This window comes from Cricetulus griseus (genome assembly GCF_003668045.3).
Source record: "Cricetulus griseus strain 17A/GY chromosome 1 unlocalized genomic scaffold, alternate assembly CriGri-PICRH-1.0 chr1_0, whole genome shotgun sequence".
Classification (NCBI taxonomy): Eukaryota; Metazoa; Chordata; class Mammalia; order Rodentia; family Cricetidae; genus Cricetulus; species Cricetulus griseus.
In genome coordinates this window covers 14,902,931-14,925,439 of record NW_023276806.1, presented here as the reverse complement: position 1 = coordinate 14,925,439, position 22,509 = coordinate 14,902,931, and the positions used below count along the sequence as shown (strand labels likewise).

The following is a 22,509-nucleotide window of genomic DNA, read 5'->3' as shown; positions in this document are numbered from 1 at the left end:
CATGCAATATGGAGCGCTACCTGGCTGTGTTTTCTAAACTGCTCTCAGGCACCGGAGAGGTACATTTCCCAGAGTGTGGCTGAAAGGTACACATTTGTACCTGCAAGTAAATATCAGCAACCTATCTGAGGAGAAAAATGTACATCCACAGCTACTGATCTAGAAGCAATTGGTTTTCCAGCAGGATCCTATATTTAATCTAAATTCTGCACCAGCTATATTAAATGTAACAAAGAAATGCAACCCAGAAATTATGCCTGGAGCCAAGTCCATTAAAGGTACTTTGGAATAACTAGAGTCCAAGCACCTTAAAAGCACCAGAAGCTATTTATACCTAAGAGGGGGGCTGTGCATAATGGCAACTCCTGCATTAGTGAGGGGAGGGAGAGAAAAAAAAAATCAGCCAAATTACGCTTGGTTAATTCAGAGTAACAGATCTGCCCCCAAGTGAATTGGAGGCCTTGAATTAATTCTGTTATGACAAATCAAGATAAACGTTCCCCCTAAATTGCATGCGATTTAATTAATTTTTGAGATCCTGGGTTTTTTTTTTTTTCCTAGCTAATAGTTCACATGCTCCTGTGCTGTCATTGTGCTTGAGTGGGCAGACTTCAAAGTGATATTAAATAACCAACTATTAGATTTACCTAGCACGTCCTATTGGAAAAGTGCCATTTAATTACCTAGCCTGTTCAATTAAAGGGACAGCATTCTCTGAATATAGCAGCTTGCTGTTGATTACCAGGGAAATGAACTCCCTGCCTGGCGGCGTCTCCCTTCCTAACGCGAATCCCCTCCCTAAACACACCCTCCACCTCGGGCCACCCTCAAACCCCCTGCCCGGGCCCTGCCCCTGCCCGGGCCCCGGGCTCAGCTCAGCTCACTGCGGCTGCGGACGCCACGTGAACCGCCCGAGTGGAGCCGGGGACACCAGCGCCACCGCGCTGGCTCCTGCCCTTCGCTCGCCCCCTCGCGGCCCCGCACCGTGGACCCGGCCCGCCACCCACCCACTAGCCTGCTCCACCCGACGGCGTCCGAACTTCCTCCCCGGCCGCACTTTCCGCGCCAGTCACCGGGCCCGAAGTGGGGGTGGAGGAAAGCATGGGGGGGGGGCGTGAGTTTGCAAAGCTACTCCGTGGTGCTTGGGTGGGGCTGAGGGGTCTGGAGCTGCGGGAGGGAGGGGGCAGCTGAAGGTTCCCCGACTTTTGGAAGCTGGAGGGGTCAGGCAGACATGGGTCCCTTTAAGATCCACCCTCCCCCTCCTCTCTTCCAGCCTTTCCCTCCCTCTCTTAGAGGCCAATTTTGTTAATTAAATGTTTTGTTTGCGACGAAGCTCTCATTCATTGCGGACACGTCATTCGGAGTAGATCTAAGCCAGAGACCAGATCTCATTAGATAAAGCCCATCAGAACTAAGAAAATGGAGGAGCCACTAATTAAAGCTTTTAATTGTGCAGATTCGCTGCAGCAAGGCCGCTGCTTTATCTGAAATCTTGGAGGAGAGGAGGCAGAAACCCATCTCTGCTCAATCGACACTTGGCCACCGAGTAGGGGAGGGAATGGGGGGGACACCTCCCGCTCCTTCCTACCTCCCACCCCCCCACTGACCTCGCCCAGATCCCCGAAGCTTTTTAGCCAGATCTTGGTTGTTTAAAAAGCAACAACAAAACAAACAAACAAACAAAACCCCTCAAAGTCAGACTGTGTAAAAGCCCCTTAATAAATTGCTGTATGGTCCCAGCCAGGCAGAGGGGTCTTCTTCACCTGGTGACCTGCAGAGCCCACGACACTCTTTCCACTCTTCAGTAGTCCGTGGTCTCTGAAGAAATGAAAGGTCCCCCAACAAGTGGATTTGGGGGCGTTTGGGAGAGGGCATATCTGGGAGGGAAAAGAATGACAGCATATTCTTCATTTCCCCACCATTTGTGTTCCTTAAATGATAGAAAAATATGACTTCAGGTATCTCTATGGGGCTGGATAGGAGGCTGGGCTTGAGGTGACTGGAGCTGAGTGTGAGACATTTGGCACTGAACTAGAATGTCTCTTCTGGGCAGACAAAAGTTTCTCAGGGGGTAGCAGCTAGTTCTAGAGCAAGCCAAATTCCAGTCCACAAGTTCAGAGGCAAAAAGTAGCAAGACTTCAAGATTTAAGGTTTAGAGCTGTGTATACACCCTCTACTAGATCTCAAGAAAACACCAAAAGGGCATTCATTATTTGGCCCCAAGAATAAGGAAAGGAATGGACTTCATTCCCAGGAAGCCACTTGCCTAAACTTGTCCCGTGGGAATCCAAGTGGACCCATCTCCAGGTTAATTAGTGGTAATCAGAAGAAAAGATAGCACACCCGCCCCAAGACACTTGAAGAGATGAAACTGCACCTTTCACCAAATCTTAACTGCACTGTCAATTTTTCCACGTCAAACCACACTTCTATCCTTTCTTATAATACTGTCAAGCCCATGGCATTGCTTGGAAGACCAGCAAGCATTACACCCAAGCTCCTGATGATTTTCCAACATTTACTTCTAAAAGAACACTTAGTGAAATTAATGCAGCCCTACTAATTTAAAAATAAAAGCTTCCCCGTCCCATATTTCTTTCACTTGACTGATTGAGGATGCCAGCAGAGTGGATATAGGTTGCATTTTCCGAATAACCAAACGTCATTTTACTCCATCATTTTAGTCTAATGATACCAGCAGAGGCAAACACACCCATACTCAGCTCCAAACTACACTGGGATCTTTGGCAGCATCAACCACAGATGATGATAACCACAGCAGGGCTAAACTCTGAATAAATTATCTATCCACTATTTATCCAAAATGAAGACAGAACTGAATTTTCTACTAATCACTATAAGGACAAAGGTTTAGAACAGAAACAAATAAAAGGAAATTCTTTTAAGTGTGAGCTTTTCTAGCATTGGTGTGTGTGTGTGTTTTAATTACTGGATGTTGAAACAGAACACCTCCTAGAAGCATTCATGTGCATCAGTCTATCAAACCATTTACTCAAATTAAATGTGTAATCCTTCAAATGCCTCCTTTCAAATTAATGAGTTTAAGTAGCTTGAGTTCACCTGAAAAGATCCTATAGGCACCTGACCTCCTGAATTCTTTCCATTAGCTGCCCTGGAGCCTGTTGGAAAAGACTGCCTACACCGACATGACTGTTCCTATACATTGCTTTAAAGTGCAAGATTAGCATAATCCTATCTCTCTTTTGGGGATCAAGGGCAGTGCTACAAATGGCAACAACAAAAAACAAACCCCAACATTCTTCAAATAAACACACACACACACACACACACACACACACACACACACACACAAAAACAGATTCTTCACCAAAAGGCACACACCAACAGTGAGTATACTAAACCTTTCCAGTGAGCCTATGAAGAAAAACACTACCACTAGGGTCTTGTTTTTATTATATTATATTATTATTATTTACTATAAAAGAATTACAAGTCTTTGAACTGACGGGCAGTGTTCTTCACAAGGAGCACAAAGAATGAGTCAGACTTCCCTCAAAAAAGTTGAAAAGTGCTTATGTAAATATCATAATTAGCCATCACTTGAGCCGAATAATTTCTCACTAACTGCACTTTTATTTTTAAATAAACCTTTTGTCTCTGAGTGTGAGTCCCGGGTTAGCTCTGAGAAAGCACCTGAACGCCCACATTTTAGACATGCTTACTTTTAACCTGAAGCCCAAGCTGAGGCTACACTCAGAATTTATTCCAGGAGGTGCTCAACCTTGGACACTTAGCCGCCCAAATATCACCAGGCCAGAGTTTTTAGCCTTAAATTGCCATCAAATACTGTAAAATTAACACATGCTTTCTTGAGTCCCTTAAATGCCGCCAACTAGAGGGGTTTTTTGTTTTTTGTTTTTCTTTTTTAAGTCTGTCATGTATCTCCATAGATGTCTGCTCCTTCCTTAAACCCCTGGTAACCCCTGGCCTTGCTCCTGCTGGGCTCGCCCATCTGGCAGAAAGGCAGCGGACTTACCTAATGTAGTCATTTCTGCAGAGGATCATGCCGCTCTTGGTGTAACAGGACGTGCCGATGTCGCCCAGCTGCGCCTGGCAGCAGGAGCACTTGAGGCAGCGGCTGTGCCAGTAGCTGTCCATGGCATAGAGCAGAAAGCGGTCCGCAATCTTGCCCCCGCAGCCTGCGCAGCGCTTCCAAGAGAGGGAGCCGGCCGTCACCGGGGGCGGCTGCGAGCTGCTGCCCGGATTCACCATGGTCTAGGGAGAGAGAAAGACAAAACGGCCGATGCAAAAGTTAGAAGTCGATCGCGGGGCGCCTGGAGCCAGCGCGTTCCCCTCCTCCCTCCCCCAGAGTGTCTGCAAGAGAAGCAGCAGCAGGGCCAGGGCGGGAAGGAGGCCGATCGGAGAGAAGGGAAGGAGGGAGGCTCGCCGGCAGCAGCCGCCTGTTTACTTTTCTCAAGCTTTGTTCTGGGGCCACGAGCTGCTCTCAACTTTCCAAAGCGCTCGCCGCCGCTGACAATTTCAGCTCGGGGACTGTCAAAACTCCGAGAGCTAGGCTCGGTGGCGCGCTCCACCCCTCGCGGCGCCTCCTCCTCTCCCCCCCTCCCCAGCGCCCGCCTCCGCCCGCTCCTCCCGCCGCCTCCCGCCTCCAGCAAATGAGGGTCAAACCCACCCACCGCCGCGCCCGGCCCCTCCCGGCCCCCGCCGAGCCCCGCGAGCCAGCCGCGGGCCGCTGGAGTGGCCGCCCCGCCGCAGCCACGTTCCCTCCCGAGCTCTGCCGGGGGAAGTGAGGCTGCAGTTCACAAGTTGCAAATAGTTCGGGGTTTTCTGCAAGGAGGGGGGCGGGGGAGGGGAGGGAGGGAGACAGGGAGGGAGGGAGGGAAAGGCCGAGGGGGAGATGGAGGTGGTGGGAGGGGAGGCAAGGTGGCGAGAGGAGAGGGGGGTGCCGGGTGTAAAGTTGCGAAACTGGTTTTTCGTATTTTAAACAGCACCTTTCACATGCCATTGTGGTGACCGCCACCTCCCATTATTGTTCCAAATCTCATTTCATTTTGAAGATCAATGAGTGTTTTCAGGACACAGGCAAGGATAATAGATCATTGAACTTTAGGATGCCTGTTAACTTCCTATACAAACACTCTCCACTTTGGTCTCGCTAATCTGCCCTTGATCAGCAATTTAAATGCTAGAGCTTTGTTCCTCCAAAGGGTGGTGGGGGGAGATAGATAATACGCAAGGAGGCACTATTAAGGGACACACAAGTTAAATTCAAGCCAGTCCTGCTGTCACCCAAAACTGCTTTTAAACACCCCCCCCCAACACACACACACACACACACACTTTCTAATGAACGCCACAAGAGAAGCAACTGGGGTGTAATATAGGAATCAATTTATAAAGCTTAGCTTAAACCGATTAATTTGTTGCCTCCAATCCGGAGTCCAATAAAGTCCTAGTGTTTCTCCAGTCACTTATTCTATAAAAAGATCAAGTTATTTACTGCCAATTAAGCAGCTTGTTTTGTCTTTGTCCTCTGTAAGGCGAGAGTGTGGGCTCCCCCAGGCTCCCAGCTATCTGCTCAAGACATTCAGCTGATACCTCAGAAGGGAGAGGGCGAACTTTGTCTGTCCCCAGCCCAACTTAACTGCTGCAAAGAACAGGGGAGAGGGAACGAAAGAAGGACTCCGGTTCCTTAAATAGGCCGATTTTAAACACATTTCCTCCGAAAGAGTCCCGGAACGTGTGTCCAGTGACCGCACAATAAACCAGAATAAGAACTGCACCAATTAAGCTGTAACACAACCCTGAGACTCTGGAAACAGGACCGCTCTAAAACCCATTAGCATTGCATTTACGAATGCATCCTACCTTTATGTAAATTGATTTATCTGATGCATTTACTCGAGGAATTGCTTTTTGTTACAATTTCAGCCCTAACCCAAATGAATCTGCATTTCCTGCCCCAGGTCTTTAAACTGTTCCCCCCTCAACGTTTTAATCGCTCCGAATTCCTTTTTAAAAGGGGAGGGGGGAGGAGATTCCAAGCTGCTCCCCGCCCCCATCTTTAGTGAGAGGTAAATATATATGTATATTTTTTTTGAAAAGGAAACATTACACTGAGAAAAGCATCCAGTAACCCCATTAGCTAAAGCTCTTAAGGACAAGCAATACCTTAATGCTGATTAAATCTAAAAGAGATGAATCAAGAGGACTGACCAGAAACTGACTCCCCTGATAACTAAGGACGGGCCCTCATCAAGTTTCATTTAGAGTTGGAAAAAAAAAAAAAAAGAAAGAAAGCTTTTAAGTTAAATAGGCTTATACTCTAGTAATTACATAGCCAAGCAATTTAGGTCCTGGGACAGTCAGTGAAATAGAAAGCAGAGCTGGCAGCTAGAGGCAAAATCTGCCCCCCTTTAACAACGTCTCTGGTGTTTTTTAATGGAGACCAAGGGAGGGACAAACGTAGCGCTGGCCATTTGTAGCACAAAAATGGATGCTTAATTCATGTCTTGATTTTAATTAGGTGATTCACCGGATTTCTCCTGGATTGGAACAAAAGACTTATAAGCCAAGAGGAATTCTTTTAAAAAGAACCGGCAATGCCGGATCCTGGTCACTTAGAGCTTTTCGGTCCCTGTTTCAAATAGTGTTGGGGGGTCACGACTATCGCCCCCACCCACGCACACATCACTTCTCATCCAAGCAGCCCCTGCCTTTCCTTTAGGAACTGGAACTGCCCCCAGCCCTCTCCAGGCTCCCCACCAGCCGGGTCTCCAAGAAGAACCCTTTTGTAAGCAAGGAACCGCTACAAAGCTGGCGGCCCGGGGCTGCCCTCCGTGCTAGCTCGCAGGCCGGCCTCGGGTAGTTTCAGACTCACGCATTATCTAAGGCGACGTATTGTTTACTTGCAATTTGGGACGGTCAAGGGAAGGAAGCCAAAGAAAACAAGCCCCGGACCCGATCAGCTCCCCCCCCCCCTCCTCCCCGCCCGCGGTGCCCCCAGCCACCCCCTTACCTGCTTCTCCCCTATATTGCAATACTGCGAGAGGCGGCGGCGACGGCGAAATGCGAGCGGAGCCGCTCGGCTTCCAGGGCAGGGGCGCCGGGGCCGGCGGAGCTGGAGGGAGGGAGGGAGTTCTCGCAGAAGCAGGAAAGGGGAGGAGGGGGCTAAGGGCTGATTTTTTTTTTTTTTTTTTATCGCGTGGCTCTGGGGCGGGTAGAGGGAGCCCCACGCTAAGTGGCAGGCGGCCCGGCGCAGAAGTGTCAAGTCTCAGCCCGCGGGTCCTGGTCCTCAGCCCCCGGCTGCGCGCGAGCAGCTGCAGGCGCCCTCGGCCCGGCCCGTGCGGCGCAGCGGCAGCCACTGCTGCAATCGCGGCTGCAAGTTTGGCAATGTGGCTTCACTTTGTACGCGCCCCCGCCCCCGCCGCGCCCGCGCTCCTCCTCCTCCTCCGCCGCCGCCGCCGCCGCCTTCCTCCCGCCCGCCGCCCGCCCGCCCGCCCGGGGCCGCAGGCGGCTCGGCCGAGCTCCCCCCTCCCGCGAGCTGCGGCCCGGGAGCGGCGGTGCAAGCTCGGCCCCGCGGCCCGCGCGACGGCGCACGGAGTGGAGAGCTGCGGGCCGGCCGGGAGCGCTGCACCGATCGGCTGCCCCGCTGCTGCTGCCCGGCTCGGAGGCGGCGGCGCGGGCCTCTAACCGGCTCGCTCGCTCCTTCGGAGGCGCTTACACATGTGTTACTGACAGAGCAGAATCCCAACTACTCCCCGGCTCTGCCGCCGACGTCAGCGACCCTCAGCCACTGGGCGGCCGGATTGTTCAGGCGGAATAATAAAACCTGCCAATCCGGGGAAGGACAAAGGGTGACTGAAACGAGACTCGGGGGGCGGGGAGCGAGGCGGGCGGCTGAGCGGGCCCGGCCCGGGAAGGCGGGGGGCCGGGGTCGGGGGACCAGAAGGGACCCCGGTGGCGCGGGGGGGACGCGGCCAGCCAGCGCGTGCCCGGGCTCGGGACCACACCTGCCTGCCCGGCGCGCGGGGACGCGGGGAGCCGCCCCCGGAGGGCCTCGGGGATCGCCTTCCCCGGCCCAGAGAGCAGACCCTCGGGAAACTTACTTTCCCAGAAATGGGTCTCTTCCTGTTAGGGCAAAGGATTCCTCCTGCCGCAGAGAGCTGGACGTCACACAGGCGCAAAAGCGGCTGTTTTGTTTAATTCACGCGATTGCAGATTACAAAACCTTAGGGAAAGTAGGAAATAGTTCCTACACGAGTACTGCCTTCTTAACCCCATCTTGCTCCCATTAACCCCAGTGTACACTGGACGGAGCAGGCAATTCATAGATGCTTGTCAGTTACTGGTGGATACAGATCACATCCCTGGTTTTCATAGATTAAGAAAACTTTCTGGGAAAAGCTTTTGCTCACATTCTCCCTCAGTGTGGAGGGCGGTAGGCTAGCTCTCTCGTAGCCCCCTAAAGCGATGCAAGCGTTTGCTAGAGCTGCTAACTCACAACCCTATGAAAGGAAGACTAGTCATTTCTTGTACATACCAAGACTTGAGGAATGCTAGCTTCGGAGCCTCTTTCCAGGGCCAGAACTCAGCCTGGATCCTTGAACATCTAGTTATTCGACCTTATTCTGCCAAATAGGCATAATAGATCTCTGATCCCAGGTTAATATTAGGATTGATTATTAATAGTAAATTCCAGAGAGATTTTTCTGTTGGAAATTATCATGGAACCGCAAAGTCCTTTTGCTAGGTAACATCTACAACCAGTGTTGTGGGACAAGCTTACATATTGTGTTACACGTAGGCCTGCTAGACTGAGGAAAAGTCGAAGGAAAACCAGTCAAAAACATCTATAGTGCAGAATTTTTGGTCCTTAAACAGCCAAAATCAATATGAAAGAATAAATATTGCCCATGAAACCAAGCAGATGGTGATTTTAATGCCAGTTAAAACACCCATTTCTATAATCTAGCTCCCTGAATTCCTAGCATGTTACAGTTGAAAATTATTTTTCTGGATCTGTATTTAATGTCGCGTTCTTATGATTGCTTCACCCTGTGCACATATTAAAAGCATTTTTATAAAAATCATCGACATATAATAATTGGAATGTCCTATGCAGAAAACAGTTGCAGGTGGCCATGATGAAAGCAGGCCAATTTAAGAAAGTTCTTTTTTTTAATTTTTTATTCAAAGGAGGGAAGGACACCAGGAAGAAATAATACATTGTAATTCCTGGGATCATTTTTGACTTATTAATAATTTAAATCAACCTAACAAGGAGTTTTGTTTTTAAGACCAGTTTCAAAGTAGATATTTCTACCTCTGCCTTCTGAGTTCTGTGATTTTGGGCCTGTACCACCTTGCCCAGCTGCTACAAGATCTCAGTGGCTGCTATTGTGTGAAAACATGTCAGATGAGAAGATTTCCATCTCTTTGCAAACAGTTTTTTATCTTAAAAAGATGAAGAAATTAAGCCATATGGTCTTTATTTTTTCCTTTTTAGCTGATTTTTAAAAATCAAGACATATAGCATATAGCATCATACTGAGTTATGGTATTTCCTCAAGTATGAACACTAAAATTAAATTTTAATTCTAAAATGAAATGTTGTAAATTTAAGCAGGAGTGCGCTCAGCCGTCACTGGATGATTCCCTAAGGATGGTTCTTGTGGATGGGAGGAGAGAGGGACCGTGGAACTTGGAGCATGTGTCTCCAGGCTCCACGGGGCCTACACTTTCAGAGGTGGTTTTACTATTTTCATTCTAATTGTGTGTGAAGTCTGCATACATATCCCAGTAAAGTGGAGTGGGCGGGAATATGTGACCAGAAGGCTTTATTTACTGGTTATTGTGGTTGTAGAAATGCAAACGTGGTAGGGGCTACCATCTTCTCTGAAAAATAGATAGGAAGTGAATCCATTCGCTGTGATGAGAATCCAGGTGTACTTTAACCACAGCGCCACCTCTGGGTAGTCTTTATTTCTGCATCCTCAGTCTAAGCAGTCCTTTCTCATGCAGATAGCAAGGGTCTGTCTGCGGTCTCAAAAGTGCCTGCCTGAGAAGGAACCCAGGGGTCACTCTTCGATTTCTGCTCATCCTAAACACACAACAACGGTGTACACATACAAGCTCTTGAAGGGTACCGATGTTCTGTTTAATAGAATCATTCAAACAATTATTTTAAAAAATAGCACCAAGAAATAATTGTAAAGTAAAATTAATTAACTCAGGATAATGTTTCATTGTGTCTGTCGGTTTGGGTAGACTCTGCTGACATCACACATTAATCATTCATCCAGTAATCTAAAATAAGACACGAAAAGTATGGTACTTTATAAAAAAAAAAGAAACCCAAACTCTTTATCAAATATAGGGACCATATGGATGCTGAATCAAGCCTTCATTTTCCCCCACTAGCCCTGAAATTATTTGTCTACACCTTCCACTTTATCATCTGAGTTCTTACTCATGGACGTTGCATTCTCCAGTGACAATTCTTCTGAGAGTCCACAGACAACAGAAGCTCTGTCTGTCATTTTCTGAAGTGCCCATTTCTTTTCAAAGGGGGCAGAGGGAGATGGTGCCCTTTGAAAGCCCATGAAAAAACTGTAGTTTTGAAGGAAGGCTTTTTAGGAAAGACATTACAAGAGTGACTGCCCATCTTAACTCTAGCATCTTGGAACTCCAAGGGTCCCAGTGTAGAAGGCATGAGAGGAAACTAGTTAAAAACCAAGGCCAAAGACTAGTGGGTGGGTTATGCTTTTCTACCAGCTGTGTGTGGGAGAAACAGCACAGTAACTAGGGCCTGAGGAATGGGACTTAAAAATTGAGAAGTGTGTATTGGAAGTGTGTGCTTATTGTCTCGGCTACTAGAGAGGCTGAGATAAGAGGACTACTCAAGCTAGGAAATTTGGGGCAGCAAGACCCTCAAAAGAAGAAAGGGGGTGAGCAAAGGAAGAAGGAACCAAGTGTGTTGGCACACACGTGTAGCCCTCACTCAGAAGGTGTCAAAGGGAAGAATCAGAAATTCAGGGTAATCCTCAGCTACATAGAAAATCCATGAGAGTCTGAGCCACATGAGATCTCGTCTCAAAAAACAAACAACTCTTGGAAAAGAAAGAAAAGGAAGGGGAAACCAGAGAGAAGGCGTTCCCATGATGGAAGGGCAAGCGGTTGTTTTATTATAACATTTTAAAACTTAATGGCTACACATGGTAAATATCCCACCAAATTATTTATGCTAATTAGTTTTAGAAAGTTCTAGCCTAACTCCTATTTTATAAAACCATAGGGAAGTAATTGGTTTTAGTCGAAATAAAGTAGAACATGGCTGAAGAAAGCAAAGAATCCATATTGTTGATAGAGCATTGGGACCGCTATACTTGGAAATATAATTGAAGATGTAGATTCCGCTTTAATTTTTCTATTTTATTAGGGTGTGTGGAACTCTTGGCAATGACAGGAAAGGTGGAAAAGCTGATGGGGAAAGGGGTACAGAATTTGAGGATTTTCTCTGACAAGCAAGGCAACTTTAATATAATTGTAAAAAATGACTCATTTTCCTCGTGTGGGCTTGGAAGGAGGAAAGGCTCTAACTACAGCCCAAACCTGCTTCGGAACTGTTGGTAAATCTCATGGTGATGATTTCCTGGGAGAAATTTGGCTTCTCCAGACTACATATCTAAGACTGGAATCTGTCAACACTCCAAGCACAAGTGGTATTCGGCAAAGCAATGAGCAGACTATTTGCAAGAGTCTTAGTGTGTTTCTTCAGGCAACAGCAGCGGCTTTCAACCCTCCTAGAGCTGGGATCCTTTAGTAAAGTTCTTCATGCTGTGCTGACCTCCAACCAGAAAGTTATTTTTCTTGCTACTTCATACCTGTAATGTTACTACTGTTATGAATCGTAATGTAAATATCTGTTTTCTGGTGGTCTTAGGTGACCCTGTAAAAGGGTCATTCAACCCCCAAAAGGGACCTTGACCCACAGGTTGGGAACTGCTATTTTAGATGGTCTAACGACTCAGGTGGTGCTTATTGAAACTGAGGTAAAACTTTTCCTAGATAAATTTAATTTAATATAATAGGTACAAAAGAGAGTAGAGATATGATTGGGAAATGTGTATGTATGTGAGATAGCCACTACTGAATATATTAAAATTATATAACAGTGATCCTATTTAAAATCAGTTGCTGCCCCTGCCCAAGACAAAGCAAATGAGTACTTACTGACAGAGGAATTACAGCCATACAACATAATTCATTTTCCTTTTTGTTATCTCTGTTTTTTGGTAAGAGAAAGGATAAAAATTCAAAGACCTTAAGCTGTCCAAACTACAACTTTTGTAGTGTCATTTTTAATTGTAGTATTGATATAATTAAGCTTTTTTTAAAACTCAGTGCAGTTTTCTTATGAAATGTGCTATTTTCAATAAAATATTAGTTTCTATTTGCTCACAAAGAAATTGATGAGGATATGAGCATATTTATTCATTATAATGAATGGCTCTGTTGGAATTAGGGGAGTACAATCCATAGCTGTCTGTGGAGTTGAAAAGCACACATTTCTACCCTATATAGCGCTATAAATTTTTTCAAATAAAAAGAACAACCAGATATGGATTTTTTAAAATAATAAAATTGGATAACTCAATTGACTAAAATGTGTTCCCTCCACGCAGAGGTACACATTATAACGTCATCATTTATATTTCTCAACATAAATCAAATTTCATAATAAAATTGTTTTTGATGAATCACCACTTCTTTTCCAGCTTCAAAACATTCTGACAGAGAAAGCAAATTTGTTGATCTCTCTGTATGATAAGAAATCACTGAAAATATATTTAAGACTTTTAGTCTACTATGATTTTTTTAAAGAAATTTCCTGTAAAATGAAATATTCAAGTGAAGCCATCCCCGGATCTGGGGGAAGAACCAAAGAATAAAATTGACTTTATTTTCAGCATTTTTACGGAGCCATCTGCTGTGTTCTCAGACAATAAGGCCAGGAAGAGTCATTATAGAACAATACCATGGAAACAATTTGCTTAAAAAATGAAAACTTAAACAACACTACCTTTAAGATATGCTTTTCTAATCCTAGGGTTTAAATATCCCAACATTGTACCCAGATGTCTCATCCTTATTGGTGTTGCTTTTCTCCGCTGAGATAACAGTTAACACTGCACTGGAATTCCTACTTACGGCTGGTGTGTCCGGTAGTAAATCCTACACATTATTAGAATATCTGTTATCAGTCCAGTCAGGGGGTGAATTATTGACTATAACTCATTGCTGGGAAGACTGCACATGACACTCCAGTGAAGTTTTGATAATTTCTAGAAGTCATGATAATTTATGGACGAGGATTTTGATTGATTTCCCTCTACCTATTTCGTGCCTATCAGTAAATAGGACACATATTGATGGCCTACTTGAAGTACATTAACAATATGGGGGAATTCACAACTTAAGCCTTTCTCTTTTTCCCCCAGAGAGATTCTATTAACACAGTAACTCGGTGTCTGTGAATTTTCTTGTTTGCTTTACTCATGGGAACTGGGAAGGAATTACAGATCGCTACTACTGAGAATGTGTAAAATCACTGGTCACATAACTATTTAGATATATTCCTCTTTCACAGTTATTCTAGCCTCTGCTTCTGGAGGGCCCAGAGGCAGGGAAGCAAAACGCATACTGAAAGATTTTTGCATCTCTTCAAGTATCAGGATTCAGCCCATAGGATAAGAGACCTTTTGAATCCAATGAACACTAGCTAAGTTATTATTTGAAACTCTTGTAATATACGGATATAAAATTCACAGATACTGCTCATTATGATATAACTGTCACTTTTAAGTTCATCAGAATATTGGATAATACTCGCCCATAACAACAATTCTATTTTACTTTTGTGTTTGTTTTCCTCCTGTCTCATTTTTGCTACATTCTCCAAATTCAATTATTTCCCAGAGTAAACTCTACTAGACAAATGTTTCTTTTATTCCTTTACTGAGTTTTCATCATTGTGATTTCATTATTGTCTGATTTACTACAACAATTGCCTCCTAGAAAAATAACAGTATTTCCAACTCTTAATATATACTTTGGAATAAGGCAAGCAGAATAAATAATAATTTCAATTTAATGGTTATTTTCCTAGATGGCATTTAAAACATGTCTACATATCTGGAAATTTCAGCTTACACCCAAATAATATTTTGAAATCTGAAATAAAAATAATGGTGTCACTTTTGCAAGAGCAGTCAGGGTCAGAAGCAGGTTATTTGACTGAATACTTGGCTGGGGGAAAATAATGCTTTCTTCATTTTGTCTTAATTTAGTAGCTTCTAGCAGTCATCTAAACAATCTTAAAATTAAAAGATAATGTTAATGGGAGAGACTGTTGTCATAGGATAATGGTTCCCTGCTGCTAGATTAATGCAGCACAACAATGCTGGAGCACTCATTGAAAATAAAGGAGAAGACAAAACCGGGGGATTTATTTTCAAAGCAGGTGTCATGGATCCTATGACACTGTTGTGTTACAATTACATTGCTTCATTTTTTTCCAAATCACAATGGAAAATGATCATTTTCCCCCCAAAGGTTGCAAAGTGGCAATGTCATTGGCTCAGATCTCCATGACCAAAGTGCATTCTTTTAGAACAGAGAAAATTTCTTATAGGATTCCTCAATCAGGAAGAGGCTTCTAATTTTTTTTAACATGTTTATACATCTGTGTGCTTGTATATCTCATGCACTGGTACCCTCAAGGAATCAGTAGAGGCTGTTGGATCCTGCTGGAGTTACAGCTGGTTATGAGCAGCATGGTGTGGGTGTTGGGAGCTGAACTTGGGTCCTCTGGAAGAGCTTCGAGTAACCACAGAGCCATCCCTCCATCCCCAGAGGAAGGCTTCTTAAAGCTGTAACACTTACTCATTTGAGATGCACAAATGTGCCCTTAAAAGTAGGGTGGGCAACAACAACAAAAAGCAGTACCATTATCTACTTAATGCTGGTATGGACTCTTCTAGAAATTGTGGTAAGCCTCACATTGGCATCTGTGTATTTTTTCCCAGCAGATCTGGGAGTGATGTAGCAAGAAGCTCCATCCATAGATGTTCACTACCCTAGCTAAGCTGTCCTGTTTAGTCCTGGATCATCCAGACAAAAGTTCCAAGGGCCTAATAACGGGAATGCCATGGAAGCTAGAATTCCTGGAAGCTGCCCAGATTCCCACTCCTTTTGTGGCTGCCACACATAATCTGTTCTTGATAGTGGGCTACCCTGGCCAAAGCCCTTTGCAAAGATTGTCTAGAGGTCAGAAATGGAAGAAGTCAGAGATGTTCAAAGCTGCAGGAGATGCTGCCCTCCTAGGATGGAAAGAAATTGCCGTAATGAGGAGCTGTTGGAAGGGGACACAAGAAGGGGCCTGAGAAAAGCCTTCAGGGCCTGGGGGCCGCCAAAGCAACTCGCCAGGAAATGGGGACCTCGGTCCTGCTGCTCTTGGAATACTCTAACAATAACCAGAGACCTTAAGCAGTAGATGAGACTGGCAGATTCAAATGACACATGACTTCAGCCTAGTGAGAACCTGAGCAGAGAGCTCAGCTCTGCATTCCCAGGCTTCTGACCCACAGGCACCCTGAAATAATAGCTAGGAATTGTTTTAATCCACCAATGTTATGTAATCTGTTTTCCGAAAACGAATGCGAATTCTGTGAGAAAAAGCCCAAGAATGTATTTTGTTCCACCCTTCCCTCTAGTAGAAGCAATTCTATTTTTTCCTTATTGTCCAGTCGCCTTCCCTCACAGAGCTTGAAGCAAAAAGCCTGAGTTTCCTAACTATCTTGGTGTGTATGAGTTAGGACTGGGGTTTATAACATATAATGCCAATAAGTAACACATGCACGAGGGGGGATATAAAAAGGTGGCAATTCTTGGGATTAAGACAAGGCCTAGGGACCAGTCTGGAAAACAGCACAAAGTCGCAGAGTTAGAAGGTAAGGGTTTCAAAGGTGATCTCTCAGCAGGAAAAGTTGCTTTGAATGATTCTGGCTTGGGTCACCCATCCTGTTGCAGAGTACCTGAGGAAGCTCCCTATGGGCATTCTCAAGGCAGAAACCTACTTTCTCCAGATGGAGAAGGAACGGGCCTCTTAGGGTCTTCTAGACAGAGAAAGCCCTGGAAGCATCCTCCTGCCAAGACTCTACAGCTAGCAAGAGGTAATAATACCTAGAAGGAATTAGAACCTAGACAACTTAAAAATGACAATGTCAGCCAAATTTCTCGTAGCCAGAGGACGAATGCTAGAATCAGGGTTAGTGGAGAACCTATCAATCATATCTGAAGTATGGCATCAAGAAGAAGGCTGTCAGGCCCTAGGCGACCTCAGAATGAATCTGAAAACTGACTGCTGCAGCATGGGGGTGGGGAGGGGTCACCTGAGCAAGTTACGAACTTAAGGACTCAGTTGTCTCTCTGTGTTCCCCATACCTGACCCGTGTGGGGCAGCCAGAATGAAATGACCACCTACGTTGTTTGAGCCTAATAATGGTGAATTTCTTACCTCTGGCCCTATCATCAGCACCATGTTTCTCTTCTCTTAGGATTGTAAGGGTTCCTGAGTGTGGGGGTGTTTTACATGTCAGAGCTGTTTTAAGCAAATGTTCAAGACAATGGAAAAGCCAGCTGGGCAGATGTCAGCAATGAAGGGCCTGCATGATTTGCTTATATGAATGGAATCATGGGTTTCTTTGTGTGCGTATTTGTTTCAATGATGTTTTTAACTGTTTTTTTTTTCCATTCCATCCACTCAAGAGATTTATCTAACACCTGCTGTATATCAACAGTGTTCAAAATTCAGGAGATACAGCAGCAAAGTGACCCTTACAAGTTACTCTGCCTTAGATGGTAAACCATGCTATGGATAAAAGGAAGCAGGGTGAGAATGAAAAGGAACCCTGGGTCAGAATGGAATGGTAGTGGTATCGGAACATAAATTTGTACATGGATGAAACAGCAGAAGATGGGAACATGAATACAGAGACCTATAGGAAACGCAGAAGCCACAAGTCCAAGGGAGAGTTCCAGGTAGAAACGCCAGCAGCGAAGAACCCCTGAGGAGCATGCACTTAAGTCTAGTTGGATGCTGGAAGAAAGCCAGAAGGCTCAGAGTATAGACGATAAAGCTAGAGGTTAGACACGGGTGGATTGGAACTTGGGACCTTGCCAGATGCTATTGGAAGATTTTGAACAAAGAGTGAAGATACCAATGTTTCAAAAGCCTCACTCTGGCTGCTGTGGGGAAGATCACAGACTAGAGTGACAAGCACACACTGTGCACAAAGTTCACAAAGTAATCATTCAGTGGATCATGGCAGCTTGGACCTCAGGGCCAGCAGAAGCAAGGAGTGTTCAGGTTGTGCATATACTTTGAACAGCTGCAACAGGTTGAACCATGATGTTTATTGTAAGCTCACACTGAGTTTGCATGCCTTTGACAATTCCTTTGTGTTGCCTTGTTTCATAGCAGCTATAAATTCCCTTCTGCTAGTGAGATGGCAGGACATTCACACCCTATCTCGCCAACATACACTTAAGATTCCCCTTCTCACAGGCTAGGTGCGACAGAAACGGCCACTGTATTACTTTTTCTCTCAAATCTATTTTGATTTAGAAAAAAAAAAAACTTTCTGTGTGTGCCAGATATGGGGCCAGACTTCCTCCACAGAGTGACTCTATCCACCCTACAGCCTACATGATCAGAGTCATTACCTCCATTTTAAACAGAGGAAACTCCAATCCAAAAACAAAGTTTTTGTTCAAGACCAGTGTCAAGACTGAGGTTTAGAACTTGGAGTTGTTTGCCTAGGTCTGACAGTGCAAGATGCTACCAAAACACCCTTCAAGGCAGGGGAAGGTGGGCTAGGAAGATGGATCAGAGGTTAAGAGCACTGGCTGCTCTTGAAGGGGATCTGGGTTCAGTTCCCAGCAGCCACTTGGAGTCTCAGAACCATCTAAACTCCTGTTACAGGTGATCTGGCACTCTCTTGTGGCCTCTGCAGGCACCAGGCAGGCACACAGGAAATACACTTACATATGTATGGGCAAACATCCATAAAAAATAAATAGATCTGTGGAGATTTTTTGGAATAATAATAGTTTATTATGATGATGATTATTATTATTATTATTTGCTGGAGTGAAGAAGCCCTGCTCTAAACCATTGTTGGACTTTGGGCTGTCCTAGTTAAAGTAACATGAGTTGTAGAACTTTTAATAATCTTTAATGAGGATTTATAAATAAAGATGTTCCTTTAGCCAGAATATTTTCAGTCTTGAAACCTCGATTGAGGCAAAATTTACATCCATCCCAGAAAAATTCTATTCACTATATTCTATGGGAAAAGATGTTCAGTGCGTATAAGTTTTTAGTTTGAAAATGCAAAACAAAACTGCAAAACTTGAAAATAAATACATGCCCAAATAATTGTCTATACAGAGTAAGTGACTGACTTTTAAACTGCAATAGAATTCAGTCCTTGGGAGTGGAGAGAGTACATTCTGCTCTGCCAGAGGACCCAAATTTGGTTCCCAGCACCCATGTTGGGCAACTCACCACCACCTGTAACTCCAGCTCCAGGGGATCTGATGCCGTCTTTAGGCCTCTACAGTCACCTTCACACACATGGCATACACTCATACAAACACATGTAAAACCAAAAACAAATCTTTTTTAAAAAAATTTCAAATCATATATATATACACATATATGCACACTGAAACTGTAACTGTTGTAAGATGAATCTGATGTTATGTGGGTAGACAATCCCAAAGTAAGATTCTTCTGGGTTCCATTGGAGTTTGCTAGTAGGTCTACAGTCATTATGTTAAAGAATAAAATCAAGACACAAGGTCTGACTGAATTCAGCTATTGAACTCTGCCCAGATTTGAAAGTCTAGTATTTCAGATGTAGCAAATCCAAAGGTCTTCCTGAGAACAGAGGTGGGTATTCGCTACAAAAGCTACTGCTACTCGAATAGAATGAGACAGACAGAGGGGGTTACACAAGATATGGAAGACAGACAGGGCCACTCGTATCTTAATCTGAGCACAATGGGCTGCTATTGAGTGGACTGAGGCAAAGGCTCCGTGGGGAAATGTCTTTGCCTTGCCAGCATGAAGCCCCGAGTTTGAATCCCAGAACTGACATAAAACTCAAGCACAGTAGATTATATCTCTACAACCCCAGTGCTCTAATGGCAAGATTCGGGGCAGAGACAGGAGAATCCCAGAAGCTCCTGGGAAACAGTTATTCTCTGACCTTGGCATGCATATCTTGGCATGAACACACCTGCGCTCACACACAAGCATAAACAAATATGCATACAAAGATTCTTTTTTCAAAAGTCATTGGTAGGCATTGTAATCTGGTTTTTCAAAGGTTAACTCTCCTTTGGAGGAAAATTGAATAAAAATATGTAAAGGCAGAAATCCAGCTTACCCTTAGATTTGTTTGTTCCTCCTTCATAGAACCCCAGCAGAAGCTGTGGATCTTGTCCTTTGGAATTGAAGACTGCATTTCCCAAACTTCCCTCCAGCCCCATGGACACTGTGATTAAATTTAATCAACAAAATAAAATATAAGGGCAAGCGCAGAGGCTTCGAGGAAAGCACTTACATATTGCCACAGCTCCTTTCCGTACCCCCTGCGCCCGCCCGTCTATGGATGTAACGTGTGGACCTGGTGGCTGCATCAGGAGAGAACCTTGAGGCTGAGGGTCATGTGACAGGATCAAGTCTTGGATGATGGAGCAGACAAGTAACACATAGGTTCCTAGAGACAACACAAGTTGACAGAACAGCAGTGGAGTAACTATTTTTAGACTGATGGGAGAGAGAAATCAATTTAGTTTGCTTAAATCTCTGTCAGTTTTTTAATGGAGTTGAAACAATGCTGACTGGCTCTAGTGTTTTAGAGGGTAAAGCTGAAGTGAGAAGCTAGAAAGAGATCACTGCAGTGCTCCACCCGGGAAAAGAAGTGGCCATGGGCCAGGTCGAAGCAGTGAGATGCGTCAGGCTGCAGACAGATTTAGAGGGCAATGTTCGGAAGCAAGGCATGGGATGCAAAAGATTAGAGGGAAACAACAAAATAAGGAGGAGCCAGCCAATGGCAGCTGTCCTCTCCTGAAACAGGAGAGCCAAGAAAGGATAGATTATAGGGATAAGTCAAGATTCTATTTGTACTAAACATAAGGTTGAGATCCCATTAAACATCCATGTGGTCAGTTTTCAAAGCCAGTTAGATAAGAAATGCTAGACTTATAGAAGAGGTCTCAGCCATAGCAATAAATCTGAAATTCCTAAGTGCACAGACAATACTACGGTCATGATTAGACTAAACAGAGTAAGTTGAGGTAGAAAATGGATTAACAATTGAGCCTTGAGTTACACCAACTCCAGAGATCTGAGAGAACACTGGAGGAAAATACTGAAGAGACACTAACAACATCTACAAACGCCTCAATAAAGTTAACATGATTGGAAATGCATCATGGGAGGAAATGGTCATCAGACTCTACCCCTTTCAGGTTTCATAAGAAAAACAGCTGGGTCATATGTTCCACCCTTAAGCCAATCACAACCAAATCTCTGTCTGAGTAAGGGAAATGTTTCTTCTGGAATGAACAGACCTCTGCCTTGAAACAAAATTCAGGAATGTGTGAGTAGAGAAGTGTGGTGGTGGAAGTGACTGGTGGTAGTTGGTAATAACTGGGATCTGCCCAAATCCTTTTTACTGTCACATAAAAATTCCAAACCTCATCACAGCTACAAGTGGCCTTGCTTGGGGCATGTGCAGTCAGGGGAGATGGTACTGCCTTTGCTGCTGCAGTCCATCGTGTGATGAAGCAAATGTCTGGCATTTGTGTGCTATTAATTATGAAATAATCACTCCCATCTTCAAGAAGTTCCATACACCAAAGACTTCTAAAACCAAATAAAGATGCTGCCAAGCAAGGCAAGGCATCAATGGCTTGGATATTTTTCCTCTATACTACTAGAGCCACCTGCTTGTCAACCTCGGAAGAGTAAACACAGTTTGATCACATGCATAAAAGATCAACTGTTACTACAGAACAAGTTTTAAGGGATAATAATGCTAGAGGGGGAAAAGTCAAAAAGAATTCTCCTCATGTCCCTCAAGTTCTGGGCCTCTGTGCCAGGTTCTTCATTCTATGGGTAAAACAAAACAAAACCTTTCACTCACCTTCATAAAAGTTCCCAAAGTTAAACATTCCATTGTCATTTGTCTCCAAACCAAGACAAGTTGTGGTAATTAGCCTCTCTCACTTCCTCTGACTCTGTTGCCATATATGGAATTGAGTTTATAAAATGAGTGGGTGGCGATGGGAAGCTGCACCCTGTACTGCTTAGTCACAGAAATGGTAATCCTGTGTAACGAGGCCTGGCCTCGACATCACAGACTAGCAAACTAAACATGAAATGCCTCCATCTCAGAATTGCCACTTTGTCCCCCCTTAAAAAAGCCTGAAGACATCAAAAACTGTTGAGCAAAGTCAATAAAGAATTAACAGGAGAGGCCACTGGATTCGGACAAAGTGTGTCCCACAGTAGGTGGCAATGAGTAGGCCCACAAGAAGCAGTAGTTCAAAGGCCAGAGATGGTGCTGCAAAGCACATAAGGTGGGATCTAGTCCTTCAAGTTTAGTCTGAGAAGGAGTCGCAGGATAAGCTATGCCTGAAAGGGGAGAATTTTGTCTTGCTATTTGTATGGGGCAGACACTGAAGACACAAAGATGGCGAGTAGATGGCAGTGATCAAATTCCAAAGTGAGAAGAGAAACTGAGGCTCCATTGGCAGGTACGAGTAGGGTCTGAGGATTCACCAGGGATCTCCCAGCAAGGCGATGTCAGAGCCTACACTCATCCCTTGGATGTCTTCTCCCTGCTTACCACTTGGCCGTCACTCCCAATTCCAGACACGATCCCTTTCTCTGAAGGGTGCTTTGTCAGAACACCTGTATAAGCAGCAGCAACAGCCTGAACCCCAGGCTTCCTTAGCTGTTTTCCAGACTCGTGCCTCGGCCTTTCCCTTCTGACCAAAGCCATTGAGGATGGTCACCTTGGATTAATTATGTGGCAGGCTGTTTGCCACTTTCCACTCTTGGATTGTTGGTTTGGTCGGGTGTCAAAGTGTCAAGGCTTTACAGAAGCCTAGAACCCTCACAATCTGCAGAAAGTCACCAGTGGCCTGAACCAGAGCAGTCTTCCCCAGCAGCTGGTTTATGATTTGGCTCGTGGGTGATTCCATTCTGACCAATGAGTTGAAGGAAGAGGCTAATGGCTGCATCTCCAAGGAAGATACCCTTGCTTTTTATCAAAACAAACAATGTAATAGGGGGTAGGGGAGTCACCACCTTCTCTTTTTGCCTTTAGATGTAATGTAAAGTGAGGAAAGATGACTGGGCCTCCTGCC

General features: G+C 44.8%; 1 protein-coding gene across 1 annotated transcript in view; it reads right to left on the bottom strand.

Moving 5' to 3' along the window:
- Positions 1–7,454, bottom strand: part of Lmo4 (LIM domain only 4) — a 16,353-nt gene extending 8,899 nt beyond the window's left edge. The window contains exons 1-2 of the mRNA XM_027395885.2: positions 7,019–7,454; positions 4,019–4,257 (exon numbers count right to left, since the gene is read on the bottom strand). Coding sequence (XP_027251686.1) covers positions 4,019–4,254 — 236 coding nt within the window. The 5' untranslated portion in view covers positions 4,255–4,257; positions 7,019–7,454. The remainder of the gene's footprint in view (positions 1–4,018; positions 4,258–7,018) is intronic.
- Positions 7,455–22,509: the final 15,055 nt, after the last annotated feature.